The 17942-nt window shown below is 36.3% G+C and overlaps 1 protein-coding gene across 1 annotated transcript in view; it reads right to left on the bottom strand.

Annotated features, from left to right (window-relative positions):
* Nucleotides 1-3662: 3662 nt before the first annotated feature.
* Nucleotides 3663-17942, bottom strand: part of FBXO3 (F-box protein 3) — a 33486-nt gene continuing 19206 nt past the window's right edge. The window contains exons 6-11 of the mRNA XM_027562699.1: nt 16866-16911; nt 13744-13828; nt 12819-12941; nt 11256-11371; nt 9875-10065; nt 3663-4859 (exon numbers count right to left, since the gene is read on the bottom strand). Of these exons, the coding sequence (XP_027418500.1) occupies nt 4689-4859; nt 9875-10065; nt 11256-11371; nt 12819-12941; nt 13744-13828; nt 16866-16911 (732 nt within the window). The 3' untranslated portion in view covers nt 3663-4688. The remainder of the gene's footprint in view (nt 4860-9874; nt 10066-11255; nt 11372-12818; nt 12942-13743; nt 13829-16865; nt 16912-17942) is intronic.

Raw genomic sequence — 17942 nt, 5'->3', positions numbered from 1 at the left:
CTTAATGAGAGCCCTGCAAAGGAGAGCTGGGAAAGCAGGCCAGAAGTACATTCTTTTTCCAAGAGATTGACCTCTGCTGAGATGAAGTTCAAGGAGGGGAAATTGTATGATAACTCATCATGACATGTACCTTCTACCATGATCCTCTGATGGCTTTGGGGTGTCATGGAATGAATTTCATGTGGTGGTGCCTTAATCTTGTGGTGGTGCCTTTTTCTCTATACAAACTGGAGTCTCAAATCAGGATTTACTTTGATATTACAGTGGTGGTGGTGGTGTAGTCACTAAGTCGTGTCTGACTCTCGCGACCCCATGGACTGCGACCCCACTAGGTTCCTCTGTCCATGGGGATTTTCCAGGCAAGAACACTAGAGTGGGTTGCCATTTCCTTCTCCAGGGGATCTTCCTGACCCAGGGATCAAACCTGGGTTTTCTGCACTGCAGGCAGATTCTTCACTGACTTAGCTACCAGGGAAGCCCTGATATTACAGTGTGCTTAAATCAGCTAGTATGTGTATTTCCTATGATAGTTTGTTTACAGAGCTCTTTCACATTCATTTTCTGTGCATCCTATAAGCTCTCTTCCATTACCTGCTCTAATGTGGTGTTGCCAGTGTTGGCCTAAGAACCATGGCTGTATGTTTTCCCTGGGAGACTACAGTGCACCCTCTTTGTACAGTTGGCCCTCCATATCCACAGGTTTGGCATCAGTGGGTTCAGCTACTGAAACTGCAGTTGTCAAGGGATGACTGTATTATAAATACATCATTTTTTGTAAGGGAGAGAAGGAAATGGCAACCCACTCCAGTACTCTTGCCTAGAAAATCCCATGGACGGGGGACCCTGGTAGGCTAAGGATGGGGTCGAAAAGAGTTGGATAAAACTGAGCAACTTCACTTTCACTTTTTATAAGGGACTTGAGCATCCACTGATTTTGGTATCTGTGGAGGTTCTGGAACCAATCTCTTGCAGATACTGAGGGTTGATTGTATATATGTTTACAAGTCAACTTGCAAATCTTTTTTCTCCATCACTCCTTGGATCTTCATATTCATATCTAATTACTGGACATCTTCATCTATATGTCCCACAGACATCTGAACTCAAAATGTGTTCAAATCTTAACTCTTCTCCAATGTTCCACTGCTTTTCCTGCAATTTTTTTTTTCATGAAGTCCTATACCTGGAAACAAGTTCAGTTTCTTCTACTCCCACACATGCAGTCACCAACTCCTGCCTATTTTATCATTTAGATACTTCGATTTCATCCTCTCTCCACTCCCCTCCCACTGCTACTGCCCTAATTCAAGCCTGTAGATTATCTTATTTTGTTCAGTCGTCGTGTCTGATTCTTTGCGACCCCATGGACTACAGCATATCAGGCTTCCCTGTCCTTAACCATCTCCCAGAGTTTGCTCAAACTCATGTCCATTGAGTCGGTGATGACATCCAACCATCTCATCCTCTGTCATCCCCTTCTCCTCCTGCCTTCAATCTTTCCCAGCATCAGTCTTTTCCAATGAGTCTGCTCTTTTCATCAGGTGGTCAAAGTAGTATCAGTCCTTCCAGTGAATATTCAGGGTTGATTTCAAGATTGATTAGTTTGATCTCCTTGCTGTCCAAGGGACACTCAAGAGTCTTCTCCAGCACTACAGTTCAAAAGCATCAGTTCTTTGGCATTCAGCCTTTTTTATTGTCCAGTTCTCACATCCATACACTGGAAAAACCATAGCTTTGACTAGACGGACCTTTGTCAACAAAGTAATTTCTCTGCTTTTTAATATGCTGTCTAGGTTGGTCATAGCTTTTCTTCCAAGGAGCAAGCAGCTTTTAATTTCATAGCTGCAGTCACTGTCCACGGTGATTTTGGAGCCCAAGAAAAGAAAAGTCTGTCACTGTTTCCATTGTTTCCCCTTCTATTTGCCATGAAGTGACGGGACCAGATGCCATGATTAGTTTTTTGAATGTTGAGTTGTAAGCCAGCTTTTTCACTCTCTTCTTTGACCTTCATCAAAAGGCTCTTTAGTTCGTCTTCGCTTTCTGCCATAAGGGTGGTGTCATCCGCATATCTGAGGTTATTGGTATTTCTCCCGGCAATCTTGATTCCAGCTTGGGCTTCTTCCAGCCCAGCGTTTCTCATGATGTACTATGCATATAAGTTAAATAAGCAGGGTGACAATATACATCTTTGATGTATTCCTTTTCCTATTTGGAACCAGTCTGTTGTTCCATGTCCAGTTCTAACTGTTGCTTCCTGACCTGCATACAGGTTTCTTAAGAGGCAGGTCAGGTGGTCTGGTATTCCCATCACTTGAAGAATTTTCCAGTTTGTTGTGATCCACACAGTCAAAGGCTTTAGCGTAGTCAATGAAGCAGAGGTTTTTCTGGAATTCTCTTGCTTTTTCTATGATCCAAAGGATGCTGGCAACTTGATCTCTGGTTCCTCTGCCTTTTCTAAATCCAGCTTGTACATCTATATTTAGAATGTCTTACTTGGGCCATTACAATTTCTTCATACTAGGGTTCCATGCTGCCCATGTTAATACCTGCATCTCTTGCCCCATCTCCTGTTAAGAGACCTGGCTGGTTTACCTCTCCAGGCTTGACTTTTTACTTTCCATTTAATTTCCCCTTTTTCTCATCATCCTTCCCGGAATACAGTATGACTGCACTTGCTACACTGAAGCCGTGAGTGATCTTAAAGTCTGCTACAAATGGCAGAACAGGAAGATGGAAGCAATCCAGAATGTTGAAAAGACTGGGCCACCTTATCAGCCATGAGCTAGTTACCTCTGACTTTTCACAAGAGGAAAAAACTCTGAGCTATTTGGTTACTGTTTACCTATCTGCCTCATTCTGATACATCAAGCTTCAGATAAATAAGTGATGTTCTGAAGGGACCTCAGAGCCAGAAATGGGGTTCACTACACCAAAAGTAGTCAGACCAACTCTTAGATCCCTTTTCTGTGTGAATACACATTCTGCCAATGAAATAAAAGTTGAGGTTATCAACTAATCAATCACACCTTAGGAAGAACTCAGTCAACATACTAAAAGAACATGAATTCTAACCAAGGATAAGTGAGCCTTAAGCATTCCGAGGAACAAGGATTGGATGGGGTGACAGGGAGATGTGGGGCATCATGAGTTCTCTGGGAACTGAGAGAAAGAAGAGGCCATTCTGAAAAGTGAAAGATGCAAAGAATGGTGAGGGATCCTGGAACCAGCTTTAACTTCCAACATTAACTACTTTTAGTTAGTACTCTATTGGGAAAGTTTATTTTTCAAAAAACCAATGGTTTCTTTCTTTTTTTTTTTTTAAGGATAGGCATAACAGAAGGATTTGGCACCCTGATAATACTCTATTAAAAAAAAAAAAAAGGTAGGAAAAACTATTTACTCCACTTCAGAACATTCTGACATGTTTCCTGTTAGCCAATATGAAAGGCTAAGTTTGCCTTTAAGTTTTCTGATGGCAACTTCTTAATCCTATATATACTTCCCTCTTTCTACAGTTTTCCCTACAAAAGAACTGTTTCTGGAGGAAAAGCAAGGTAGAATACATTACAGGGTTTGGTTAGAGCCAGAAAATGACTTTGAATGGGCCTCTGGCAATATAGGCCAAAGAGTTCTGATTTTATCTTCATTTTAAGAGCAAAGGCTTATTAATATATATATATTTATGGGAAATAGTCAATTACACAAAATACAGGATTGGAACCAAAATTTGTTTTCAAAATGTGAGGTTTTGACATTTGGAGGATTTCATTTCCAAACTCTCAATTATATATAATTACCACAAAAAAAAAAACTTTTATGTTTCAGGAAAACATACTTGATCTTAAGATAAAATTCATGTTACTTATCACAAAGTTAAGACAGTCAAGTAACAAAACAGAAGCAGTATTTACAAATTTAGACTACATGAGACACTGTGAAGAACCTTGTTAATAAACACAATACATACTTTTACACACTACATTTCAAAAATGAAGCATCTGTGAACAGTGTGGTAAAGGTCATAGTGTTGAAAACCTTAAATTAAATTCAAAGTTGGTAGAGTTGAAGACTAGATTTATGGTCAAGGCCATACCGATAGCTTCAAATTCAAGGTTGTGATGAAAACTCTAAATTGAAGGATAGATTGTCTAAGAAAGGACAAATAACTGGCAGTCAAGCTATTTAGTCAGTTAGTTCCCTGTAGGTACAAAATATATAGCAATCACTAAATGGATTAGCCTAATTACAAATTCTGTTCATTTCTAAATAACTTATACGTCTTTTCACAGAACCATTCAGTCACATAGTTCCTCTCTATCCTTGTGTAGGTATTTCTGATTCATTTTAAATCCTCTTTCAAACCAATTCCCTTCCGTTTCCATATTTTTATAAGTATAAAATATTTTTAAATAAAGTAATGTCTGTTCCTTAGCTAGATAACTATTCTCCCATTAACTCCTAGAAGAGAAAAAAAGATTCCCGTTTCTTCCTCTACCTCAAAACCACAAAACAAACCCAAACAATCCAGTTCCTAAAGGAGCATCGCACAGAACCCAGGGCCTGGCACAGTATTTCATGCTAGTCTTCCTGCTATTAATATAAGCTGAGAACAGTTTAGTTATTGACATTATCGAGACATCCATTTAAAAGCCTAGATTCATCCCAGGGCTTCCATCAGCAGAGGCTTGCTAAAACAGGCGAGAGCAGCGGCGTCTTCGAATGGGAACATCAAAGACTCTCCTCTGCCTCTCTTCCTCATCGTCATCAGATTCATCCATGTCTGCCGAATCGTCATCATCTTCCTCCTCCTCCTCCTCTTCTTCCTCTTCCATCTCTTCATATTCATCAGGACCCATTTCCTTGAAAGAGAAGACAATCTTTTGATAAGAACTTCCATCAGTGTTTTTTTTTTTTTTAATACAAATTCTCATTTACCTAGAATCTAAACAACTGGGCATGCCAAGTATGAATTTTTATAGACTTCTCATGGAATTTTATACTTTTTTATAGAATCTTACAGACTTTTATACATGTTCATGATACACATGTTAACATTAAGATTCTAGAGTTTTAAAATGCTCAATGTGGTTTTCACAGTAAATGTACTTCGTCAATAGAATAGTTATTTTTTACATGGTGGTTGGTAACTCACAGAGGGTACCAAACAAACCACTTCTAACAACCAAGATAAAATTTTACTGAATTTATTAACGTACTGTGGACCAATTCTTTATTAACCTGCATGCTTACAGAAACAAGGATATAAAAATATAACTAAGTTACGACCTCTGCTGGTAACTTTTATGTACTGTCAACAAGAGTTCTAGTAAGACAACCCCCTTCAGTAGCCTCTACTTTTAGATTAACTTGTTGAAGACGAACAGAATAAGGCAGCAGTGATGTTGAACATCCAGTATCTAAACGTCTCCTGGACGCTTCCATTCCTTTTAAGCAATGTCTCTAGTTGAGTCTTGACTTACTCTGCTGTTGGTTTTCTGTCTCATACGTTTCTGAAGACTCAAAAGAGGACCTACTATAACTGGACAGAATTCTGAACAGCAAGGAGGACCTAGCTGTTACTGTGGGAAGTACTGGGAAACGGGCTGTGATAGCAGCAGAAATCCTTCCCCCATGGCCTTCATGGCATGGCAATATGCAGCACCCCACGGCCCCATGATGGCGCCTCTAACCACTCTCCCCTATCCACTGTCCTCCAGCCACACTGGACTCCGTGCACTTCTTCAGACACACCAAGCACATGAGTGCTTCAGCACCTCTATACTTGCTGTTCTGCTTGGAACACCCTTGGGCTACACATCTGCCTATTTCCCTCTTCTTCTTTCAAGCATGAACTCAAAGTTTGTCACCAAGGCCTTCCAGCACACATCTTTGTATCAGAACAACCCAACAGTACACTTCTTAGCATCCTTACTCTGATTTTTCTCCAGCGCACTTATGACTACTTGACGTAAGTGAGGAGTGTATATTATCTACACTTTGTCTCTTCCAACTACAATGTAAATTCCAAGCCAGAGATTTCTTTTTAATCTCCTCAACTTTCTTCTCTTTTATTTTTTATTTTTATTGAAGCATAATTGACAAACAACATTATATTAGTTTCAGATGTACAACATAATGATTCAGTATCTGTATACATTACAAAGAGATCACCACAATACATCTAGTTAACATCCATCGCCATACATAGTTACAGAGCTTTTTTCGTGTGATGAGAACTTCTAAAATTTACTCTCTTAGCAACTTTCAAAATATGCAATACAGTATTATTAACCACAATCACCATGCTGTACGTTACATCCCTGAAGGCAGAGATTCTCACTGTATTGTTCACTGCATTTTCCCCAGCACCTAGTAGGTACTCAATAAATATCTGTTGAGCAAGCAAAGTAACGAATGTGGGAGAAAGGAAATGTCCTTTAGAATCTGTCAGAGTAATTGTCACTCAGGATTTATTATAACACTAACAACAACAATCAGAGAAAATATACATAAATATAACATATTTCGTTACTTTTATCTTTCGATTTTTCTTATTCTGGGAAATAAAGACTTTAAAATTCAGCAGAAGCTCCAAAAGGGGGAGACGATTAAAACTTAGGAAATTCTGAAACATTAAATCCAGGTAGTATGATTATTAATTATCTTAAGAAAAGAACAGAAAAACTATTTTAAAAAAATAATTGCAGCTAAAGAAGAAGATTGCTGATAATCTCAGACAAAAGTGTATATACAAAAACAGTATATGGAAAAGGGAACACACAGACAAGAATGGAAATAAATAAGCAGCAGAAGCCTCTAAAGTGTCCAAAAAGAAACTACCTAGACCAAGAAAAGACTTAAGACCAACCAAAAAATCTTTAAAGCAGCATTCAAAGTATAAAACAAAAAACAGTATTAAGAATAATACACAGTTAGGGGACAAATAAGGACAACTCAACTTCTATATCAAGAAAATTAATTTTTAAATAGGAAAAGTACAATACAAATACAACACAATAGAAATACAATCCCCACTGCCTCTTTCATGTTGATTAGAAATAAGTGCAGAATTCTCATTTAATTTTATTGAGTTCTCATCCTGGAGAAAGAGAAAACATTTTCCACAAGGGAGATCAAGATTTTACATGCTTCTCTGTGGTCGGGAGAAAACTAAAACTCTAAATAAGTAAGAACATAGTTAAGAGTAGGTTGAACATGTAATGAGTTTATTACCGTAATTGGAAATTATAAATTTAAAAATTTTAAACTTTAAAAGGAGTAAGTAAATATAAAATTTCTCAGTTTTAATTTCTAACATGATAACTGTTGTATAACCCATGTAAGCAAGAGTTCTTTGGAGTCCTCAATAACTTGTAAGAGCTTAGGAGGATCATGAGACTGGAAAGTCTGAGAACTACTGTACTTAAGTCAAGACTACTCTATCCCCACCCTAACAAACACAAAAAACAAGCCTCAACTGGATCAACTGACTCAATAGTAACTGCCTGCGCAAACAAACGTCAACACTTTACACTTTAGGTCAGGAATCTATAGCGACTTCAGGGCAAGGAATATTGTCACAGATAGAGGTTTTAGAACAATAAAAAAAGTACTTCATTAAAAACATATAACAATCCTAAACATATTTGCATATAATTAAAATACATGAAACAAATTTAAAAGAATAAAAATTCAGAATTAAAAAAATAGACAAAACTATCATTACAGTTGGAGATTACAACAATCATCTCTCAGAGAACAAACACATACACAAAAAAGATCAGTCAATATAAAGAAGACTTGAAAAACAATCAATTTGTCTTGCCATTTATAGAATAATATTCCCCAAATATCAGAATACATATTCTTTTCAAATATACAAGGATCATTTACCAAGACAGACCATAATGCTAGGCTATAACATTTTAAAAAATTGAAATTATACACAGCAAGTTTTCTAACCATAACAAAACTAGAAATCAATAACCAAAAGGTAACTAGAAAAGCTTCAAATATTTGGAAATCAATACATTTCTAGAAAAATACACAGATCAAAATTAAATTACAAGGGAAATCTGAAATTATTTTGAATTAAATGTTAATAAAAAAAACAAATCAAAATTTGTGAAATGCAGCTAAAACAGTGCTTAGAAGGTCTAAAATCAATCATCTAAACTTCTACTTTAAGAAGTTAAAAAAAAAAAAGAATAGCAAATTAAACCTAAAGTAAGTGGGAGAGAAATAAAGATAACTCCAAAAATCAATGAAATAGAAAATGAGCAAATAGAGAAAAACAGTGAAACCAAAAATTGTTCCTTTAAATGATCAATAAAAGTGATAACCCCCTAAGCTAAGGTGATGAACAAAAGAGAAGATGCAAACTACCAATATCAAGAACAAAACACTATGTGTAACTACAGGTTTTATAGGCTATCAAGGGAATACTGCAAATAACTTTATAGAAATAAATCCAATATTTAGACCAAATGCACAAATTCCTTGAAAGACACAAATTACCAAAAGTGAAATAAGGAACAGAAAATATGAATATTAAAGAAATAAAATTCATATTTCAAAATGTCCCCACAAAGAGAACTCTAGCCCTAGATGACTTCACTGATAAATTGTATCAAACATTTAAGGATGATAACAGTCTCATACAGAAATGGTGCTACTCAAAAATGGAAGACTGTTAATAGGAAGTAGCAAATTCACAGTGTTGGAAATACACATTGGGAGGGAAGCTAAACTTCATTTCCAAAGCTAAGACTGCAGATTCTTTTCACCAGAAATACCACAAGTATTAGTGGCAGAGTCTCATCACATCCTTTTCTTTCCAAACTGGAGTTGGGAATGTATCTAAGTCATGTTAACATCATGTCTATCTTCCCAGACTTATTTGGACCCACCCTTCAGGGTCACCCGAGGAGCTAGAGAGTTGTTTTTTCAATACCTGACATCTATGATTTGATTACATTCTGGATATGCAATTCATATGGTATTCCTATTGTATTACTGGAGCATGATAAATTTAATCATTTTATAGCTAGTAAGACTGGGGTTACTGCTATACCTGTCATAACCCTAGAAATCAGATTTTAAAAATAGGACTAGTTGAGTTAGGAAATTATCCCAAAGAGAGACTACTAAATGTACAAGTCTACCCATTAAATCTTATTTGTAATGATTTTATAGGATATTTGTATTATTTTTTAAAATTGGGAATTTTAGCAAAAACACAGTAAGAAATTGTTTCCCCAGTCTTCACGAAATAAAGGCAACTATAACTGGTCCAGTGTAGTGATTCTCATTAGGCAACAAAACTGTTTTTAGAAACTGGAAAAGACATTGAACCTTTACAACCAGTAACTACTTTATCTGGAGGATACAGGTCATTATACATTCATTCAAACTCACAGAATATGCAATACCAAGAGTAAACCCTAATGTAAACTATGGACTTTGGGCGATAATGGTGTGTCAAGGTAGGTTCGTCAATTGTAACAAAGGTACTATTCTGGTGGGAGATACTGATAATGGGCTTGTCTATGCATGTGAAGCATGGGAAATCTCTGTACCTTCTGCTCAATTTTGCTATGAATCTGAAACTGCTCTAAAAAACAGTTTCTCTAAAACAAACAAAAACAACAAAAAGATAACAGTAGAGTTACTCTGATTAAAGAATATGGAGCCTAGTTTACTTACTGTCTACTCCCACCCAATGTATTCACATATCCCCCCATCCCCCCAAAGATATCTCCCTCAAAATCGCTAGGGTTCTCTGAAATACCATTTACAAACTATTTGTAAGACCTCCTGTGGAATTCATTCTACAAAGTCATGTAAATCAGCACCAGAGGAAATTTTAACCTACCAATCGAGCTATAGACACCCTGAATGTCGGACATGCCATATGGAATCGGGGAATGGCGACATTAAAGATCTTGTCTTTAAAGTAAAGAAAATGGAAAGTATAATATCCTTCCATATAGCCTGATGTTGTAGAGAATGTGGTACAACTTGTATATTCATATACCCGGCCTGGGCTGATGATTGGAAATTCACCTGCAAAGAAAACAGCAACAATAAATCAAAGTATAAAATTTAATTCTTCATTATAGCAAATAAAACATGTCCTCTTTAAACTGTATTAAAGTAAATGCATAATTAGAAACAATTTTTAAGGGAAATGTAACAAAATGGTAACAGTGATGGGATTATGAGTATTTTGACATTTTTTTGTAGCCTCTGAATTCCTTACAGTGTATATGCCTGGCAGGGGGTGGGGGGGTGGGTAATGATATCTAGTATCAGAATAAAAACCAAAAAAGGAGAGGCATTGAAGACACACTCTTTAAGACACGGGTAATAAAAACTGTCACAGACTCTAATTCAAACAAAGATAACGATAATTTAAATGTTCAAAAGTAGCAAGAGACTAAAACATAAAACCCTGAAGATGGGTCTTCAGCATTTAGCCCAAAGTGCAGTCACAAGGGAGAGAGGTCTTACCCAACAGAAAAAATGCCTGAAAAAGAATTACAACTTTAATAAAGTTCTTTAGCACTAGACCCTTAGTCATTCCTTAAAAAGAGAGGTAGACTTTGACTCTACTTGTGGCAATTAAGTAAAACAAATTTAAACTGAATCCTACATATGCTTAGGACCAGTAACTGAACTGCATTGCTTAAGTAATAATATTTTCCTGAAGTACAACAAAAGACTGAAGAATCTGAGGGCTCAGAAACAAGCCAAATGTCAACTGTAATCAGAGGCTAGAGATGTTTGACAATAAAATCTGCTATTAATTTTAACATTTCCCCTGAAATTCAAAAAGATGAGCAGTATGAAATTTATTTTCTTTTTCTGTCCGTACCTTGTAAGCCTATAGAATATGATAATGAATAATTTTCCAGCTAAAACAAATAAGAAGTGAAAGCAAGAAACCCATGTGATGCACAGAATGGAAATTCAACCCCTGAATAGTTGAGTTCGCTATCCTTTTAGAAAAGTTCATGTTTAAGGTACTAAACTGATGAAATAATGACCTTTATACATTATATTTATTGTATTATAGTTAGGAGAAGAATCCAGAATCTATGGTATCTTTCACACTGAAATACAGCCATTAAAAAGATGCCGTCTTATCCACTACTACATCATGTATTTACCAAGCAATTATATGTATCACATATATATTCTCCAAAATGTCTCAGAAGCAACTGATGTTTAAACTCAAATCTTGGGTTACATACCAACTACTCCAGGTCCTTGAACTTCTTCCACATCACCTTTAGCATTTGTTATTCTCCAGTAACGACTGTCTAACTGACAAGCCTTTTCAGGAAGGGCGTCTTTTGACATTTCAATCCTGGAGAAAAAGGGGTGAGACACATTGGTTTCTTCTGTTTAAGAGCTATAGTATTTGAGCTAAGATGGTGAAAGAGATTTCTAAAGTAAATTAAGAAACCCAACCCAAAGTCTGTGAAAATCATCTATTCCTGTAAGCTCTCAAAGATACTGGCTGGACTCCACCCACAGAAATGCTTTCCTTCAGTTTACACACTTGACTGTCAGTTAGGAATAACAATAGAAAGGGCAACACAAAAATTTACAAACACAGTGGTGCCAACAATCTTATGTTCAAATGACCAATGTGGGAAACACATTCTAGAATATAGTGCCATGAAAAACTGCTGTAAAAAAATGGAGTCTTTTTTTCACTACAAGGCTATGCAGCCCATTTCCCTTTTCTCCATTAGCTTCTAGAAAGCTCAGAGCAAAATATCACTATTTCGTGCATCTACTGTTCAGTTACGAGGATTGTCCCTTGACTCTGTTTTCCAATACTGTTATTTCCCTCTTTTTTCTGAGAATCTGCTGACTCATTTTCATTTAGAATACCCTATAAGCATGTATAGGTGTTATTATTTTAAGCATATCTCAATCCTAGGCAAATGTAAATTAAACAATTAAAACAAACTCAACTGAATATATGTAACTAGACATCACAGCTGGATACAAAACCAAAATCCTAGAATGCTTCCTGGTTAAGTATACGTTACCATTATTTCCAGTATGTATACATATGTATATACAGGCATTGTAAAAATATATACATCATAAAGTATTTAAAAATACATCTAAAAACAAAAAATATATCTTAATATCTTAAGGTAATGAGTTATCTTTACCTCATTAATTAGTACAGAGTACTAATTAAAGTGAATTTAATATGCTTTTTATTCAACCAAATCCAGGGCTTGCTCAGCACTATGTCTAATTATAGAGGCTGTATTCAAATAATACTTATTACACTTTTAACTAACTATAGACAAGCAAGTTAAAACTTAAATGCATAGTTTTATGTTGAGCAATTTCATAGCTTTTTTTTTGGCCACACTGTGCAGCATGTGGGATCTTAGTTCCCTGACCAGGGATCAAACCTGTATCCAGTGCATTGAGAGCACAGAGTCTTAATCACTGGACCACCAGGGAAATTATTCATAGCTTTTAGAATGCATCCTAACTCTAATACTGAACTTTCATGATGATTCCAACTTAGCGGTCCACCTCTCAAAGTACTGGGCACGATACTTATATTGAAGAAACAACTTAAAGTTAGGTTAATATAAACTCAAGGTACTTTATGAACACTACATTGTAGAAAATTTTTTTGCTATCCACTTACCCCCACACTTTAGCAAGAAGCTGCTTTTCAAAATGTGTTTTTTATATCATATCAAATAGGGCGATAATAACACATCCATGAGCTATATCCCACAATTTTAAAAAGCATCCCCATTTAAAATTCTCACCTGATTCGGTATGTGAAGAAATAATGGGGTGGATGTACAGAGCTAAGTTCTGGCAGAAATGATGTGGAAACTGAAACTGTAATATCCCCAGTCGTTGCTACACACTCTGGATCATGAACATATCTAGGTAATTTTAAAAAATTAAACATTTTAAAATCAACAAACCTCAATTCTGCAAGATATGTTTTAAAGATACAATGCATAATAGTTTATATTTTACCTTAGGATAAAAAATGTAAATATTTGGGACCTTATTAAACTTAAAAAACAAACAAATTAGAAAATTTTGAAGACTCTGCATCAGTAATGATAGCAGTCAATGTTCAATGATCAGTGGTTCAAATAATGGATTAGTAACTAACCTGGAAAACTAAAAACAGTTTATTTCAGTTTTTAGAGCTAAGGAAACTTGGAACATCTGAAAACCCAGCTATGCCCTTTAAATGGTGTCTCTGACAATAAAAGTGTGTTAGTATGTTATTCTAGAGGCCTCTAATGTATAATTAATCTATCATTTCTGCCAACCAGGCCACTGTGAACCAAGATTACCTCTAATACCATTTATAATACGTGAAATGTTACAGAGAAAATAAATAACATTTTCCAGGAGTCAACTGTTACTGCCTTGCTAGTCACAATATATTTATTAATTGGTAATAGCTCTCCTGCCCACCCCCCAACATATAACTACTATAAAGCCATAGCCCCTAAAGCAAAATCAGTTTTTCCTCTTGATTCTTCAAGATGAAAAAAATACTGGTCGTTGAACTGTTTGGATGTTTTGGCTTTAAAATGAGAATAAGATAATAAGATTCAAGATGAGAGGTTCTGTTATTAACCTTCCTGGGAAACATCTCATGATGTGTAACTAATGTTTTTTTCTGATTTATAATCATTCCAAACCAAAAAGATCTGAGTGAAATACCTGAAAATTTGGTCTCTGATGATAGGGAAGCCACCTGATACAACACTGTTGACATAAGAAGTAAACCAGTCAGTAAAAGTAGCACCTATAAACAAGGAAGGGGGCAAGAAAAGAGAAAAGGACAAATAGGTTTAAAACCTACACAGGAAACTAGGAAAAAACTGTAATTTCTCTATGCTTCATAGTGCTATCTAGTGATATCAAAACTGGAAACATTTATAGATGTCATCTACAAATCCTAGGTAAATTTCTATCCTCAATTCTAGCAATCATATTCCCTAACTACCTTGCTAGGGAATCCTCCAACTTCCTTTAAACTACTTTTTAACACTTAAAAACTAAACAGTTAACTTTTAAATTTTAATTGGTTCTGGTACAAGAATGAAAAGCCTTCTGTCTATAAATCCTAGAACATACAGAACAAAGGAGATATAGCCATGTCTAGGAAGAAACTACAGAAAAAGATATCAGCAGCTATCCTCAGATGAACAAGGTATATCGCTGGTCTACTAGGCAAATTCTGATTCACGCACAAAATTCTGGTAGAAGCCAGTCTCAGTCTGGACATTTAATAGGGGTACAGCACTGTGGAGTTCTGGGCATCAGGATAATCCCAAAGCAGTTTCCCTGGTGGCTCAGACGGTAAAGAATCCGCCTGCAATGTAGGAGACCCAGATTTGATCCCTGGGTTGGTAAGATCCGCTGGAGAAGGGAATGGCCACCCACTCCAGTATTCTTGCCTGCAAAATTCCATGGACAGAGGAGCCTGGCGGGCTACAGTCCATGGGGTCACAAGGAGTCAGACACGACTGAGCGACTAACACACACAGCCCAGCTGTGCTACTACAGATTCGAATGTCCTCCATATTCTCAGTGGCCAACTTGAAGCAGAGACGCAGGACTGGAATAGTCTAGTCCAGACCATATATCTGTGACCTAGTGATTAGAGCAATAGCAAGTATTCGCGTGAATTATGTTGCCTCATCTAGGTAATACAACATAATAACTTTCTCAGACCCCTACCATTTACTGTTAATACATCTCAGTGCCTAGAATATATTAATTAGTCCCCGATTCAATGTTGTTCAGTGAATTTCTTCATAATATGGTTTCTATTAACCTACCACATTGAAAGTCTGATGCTGAATTTACAGTCTGTATTTACTTACAATTCTACTTAGGGAATGATCGAAGATACAATTTAAGCTTGAGTCTGATAGTATACAGCTTTAAAAATTTAAAGGTATCAGTTGAGAGCAGGTAAACTGCAATTGTTGTTGTTCAGTCACTAAGCAGTGTCCAACTCTGTGACCCCATGGACCGCAGCACACCAGGCTTCCCTGTCCTTCACCATCTCCCAGAGTTTGCTCAAACTCATGTCCACTGACTCAGTGATGCCATCCAACCCAGTTTTCTCTTTTCCCAATGTCTATTAATGGCTCACTCTGGCCCTGTGTTTTTCTTTTGCTAAAAAAAATTAATTTATTTATTTTAATTGGAGAATAATTATTTTACAATATTGTGATAGCTTTTGCCATACATCAACATGAATCGGCCACAGGCATACGTGTGTCCCCCCCATCCTGAACCTCTCTCCCACCTCCCTCCCCACCTAATCCCTCTGGGTTGTCCCAGAGCACCAGCTTTGGGTGCCCTGCTTCATGCATCAAACTTGCACTGGTCATCTATTTTACACATGGTAATGTACATGTTTCAATGCTATTCTCTTAAATCACCCCACCGTTGCCCTCTCACATTGAGTCCAAAAGTCTGTTCTTTACATCTATGTTTCCTTTGCTGCCCTGCATGTAGGATCGTTGGTACTCAGTTTCTAAACTCCATATATATGCATTAATATCCAGTACTTGTCTTTCTCTTTCTGACTTACTTCACTTTGTATAATAGGCTCCAGGTTATTTCACCTCATTAGAACTGACTCAAATGCGTTCCTTTTTATAGCTGAGCAATATTCCATTGTGTATATGTACCACAACTTCCTTATCCATTTATCTGCTGATGGGCATCTAGGTTGCTTCCGTGTCCTAGCTATCGTAAATAGTCCTGCAATGAACACTGGAGTACACGTCTCTTTCAATTCTGGTTTCCTTGGGGTATATGCCCAGCACTGGGATTACAGGGTCGTATGGCAGTTCTATTCCCAGTTTTTTAAGGAATCTCCACACTGTTCTCCATAGTGGCTGTACAGGTTATTTATTAAATCTAGAACATGCCATAACTTGAACATACAAACCTAGAATATGCCATAGTCTGACCTCACAGAAACTTATACTCTGCTCAAGATTCCAATTAGGAGATACAATTATAGATGACTTAGTCTGGAAGGCCCCTTCACTATTAACACATGAGGATGTTTAATATGTGCCAGAAATACCTCTAAAAAGCAGGATAGATAGTTGGGACGCTTGTCTTACTTGAGCAAAATCTAAGCAAAACAAGAATGAATGAACAACAAAGGGGTGAGATGCTCTTGTATACAGACTGAATTGTTCTCAAAATCCTATGAGATGTATATGTATTACTGAGTCCCTTCACTGTTCACCTGTAACTATCATAACATTGTTAATTGGTTTTAATAAAAAGTTTAAAAAAAAAATCCTATGAGAAATACCCTTTTAAGACCAAGAAAAATCAGGTGTGCCAAGCAGTTTATAAGGCCCAGTTTATACTGGTCTCTGAAGACTGCTGGTTTGAGGTCTCTGGTGTGACTTATCAGTACTTTACTACAGCACTGGCACTAGAAGAGAACAAGTATAGTTATTTCATATCTCTCTAATTATGTATTAATATGATCGACCGGAAATGCATGTGTGTATAAGGGAACTATATACACATTTCTAGCTATTCCATATATTTCACTGTTCTACAGAAGAATCCTGAGAGAACGAGGATGTATAGGGCATGGCTTTTTTCCAAGTAGAAACCCAAGTCAAATGAAGTATAAGGGTTATTCTAAAGAAACATAGTTATAGTACTTTATGAACCAACAAGCTCTAAGAAATACAAATATAAAATTGCTAGCTGATCAAGTAGCAGACAAGTTTTTACTAACTTAATGTTTCTGACCAGAAGGAAAAAGGGAGAAAAGAAGACTTTTGTTTTACCTATGATAAACATGTCAATAGCAGCTGGATTCCGAGCCATTTGGTCCTAGGTGAGAAAAAGAATATTATAATTGAATACGGTACATTTTATTTAATTTATTATTATTCACTGTATCCTTCCCTGGGGACAAGGCAAAACAGACAACAATAACTTAAGTGCTCTGAACAATACTTAGACAGTCCTCATACTTTTCAGTTTCTGGTTTTATGGTTTCTGTATTTAGGCTCTTCCTATCAAGCCCTTAGAAGAACGCCAAGCACTTCTCAAAAACAGTTAAAATGCTTATACACTGCTCTCAGTGTTCAAATGAACTAAAAAAAAATGATCCTTTAAGAGAACAATTAGGATGTTAAAACTATGAGATGATACTATGACCTATGGACCTAGAAGACAGGGCTTTGGATTCAGTCAATGGACCTGAACAATTCTAGATTAATCGCTTCTCTCAGGAAATAAGAGGCCAAGTCATTATCCTACAACCTTACAGAACTATCAAGTCAAAAATGACATAAAGATATGCAAATGCTTAGAAAAAAATTAAAAGCAATGAAAGTTCTTTAAATAATTTAAATGTTATATAGAGTCACATGTCTCAGATAACTAAGAAAAATATTTTCTATTTTAAATTCCTCTTTTAAGTTAAAAGTTCACATCCAGACAAAAACAAAAGCAGCAGGTCTGTAACTGAGGAATGACTGAGAACTGAAGAAATAAGAATGCGACCAAATAACATGATATTCTGTGCGTACACAAAAATCTTAACAAAAACTTCCTGAAAAGGATCTATATTTTTCACTAACCCAAATACATGCTGAAGAAAGAGTTTAGGAAGTTTCCACTGCACTCAGAACTTGAATCAAATGATGTGCAAATGTTAGATTTTTAAAGTTAGAAATTGATATTACAATTAATCACCTCAGCAAGCAGCTCATTAGTTTTTCTCAAACTTAAAATGCCTCAATACAAATCACAGCTTCCCCTCTGTACGTACAATCGTTTGCACTGTTTGTCCACTGGTGAAATTTTCTTTTAGTATTTTATGCCATTAAATCAGAATATTAGCCCTCTAGTTAGAT

The sequence above is a fragment of the Bos indicus x Bos taurus genome, chromosome 15 (assembly GCF_003369695.1).
Source record: "Bos indicus x Bos taurus breed Angus x Brahman F1 hybrid chromosome 15, Bos_hybrid_MaternalHap_v2.0, whole genome shotgun sequence".
NCBI classification, from domain to species: domain Eukaryota; kingdom Metazoa; phylum Chordata; class Mammalia; order Artiodactyla; family Bovidae; genus Bos; species Bos indicus x Bos taurus.
This window is presented reverse-complemented; position numbering and strand designations above follow the sequence as displayed.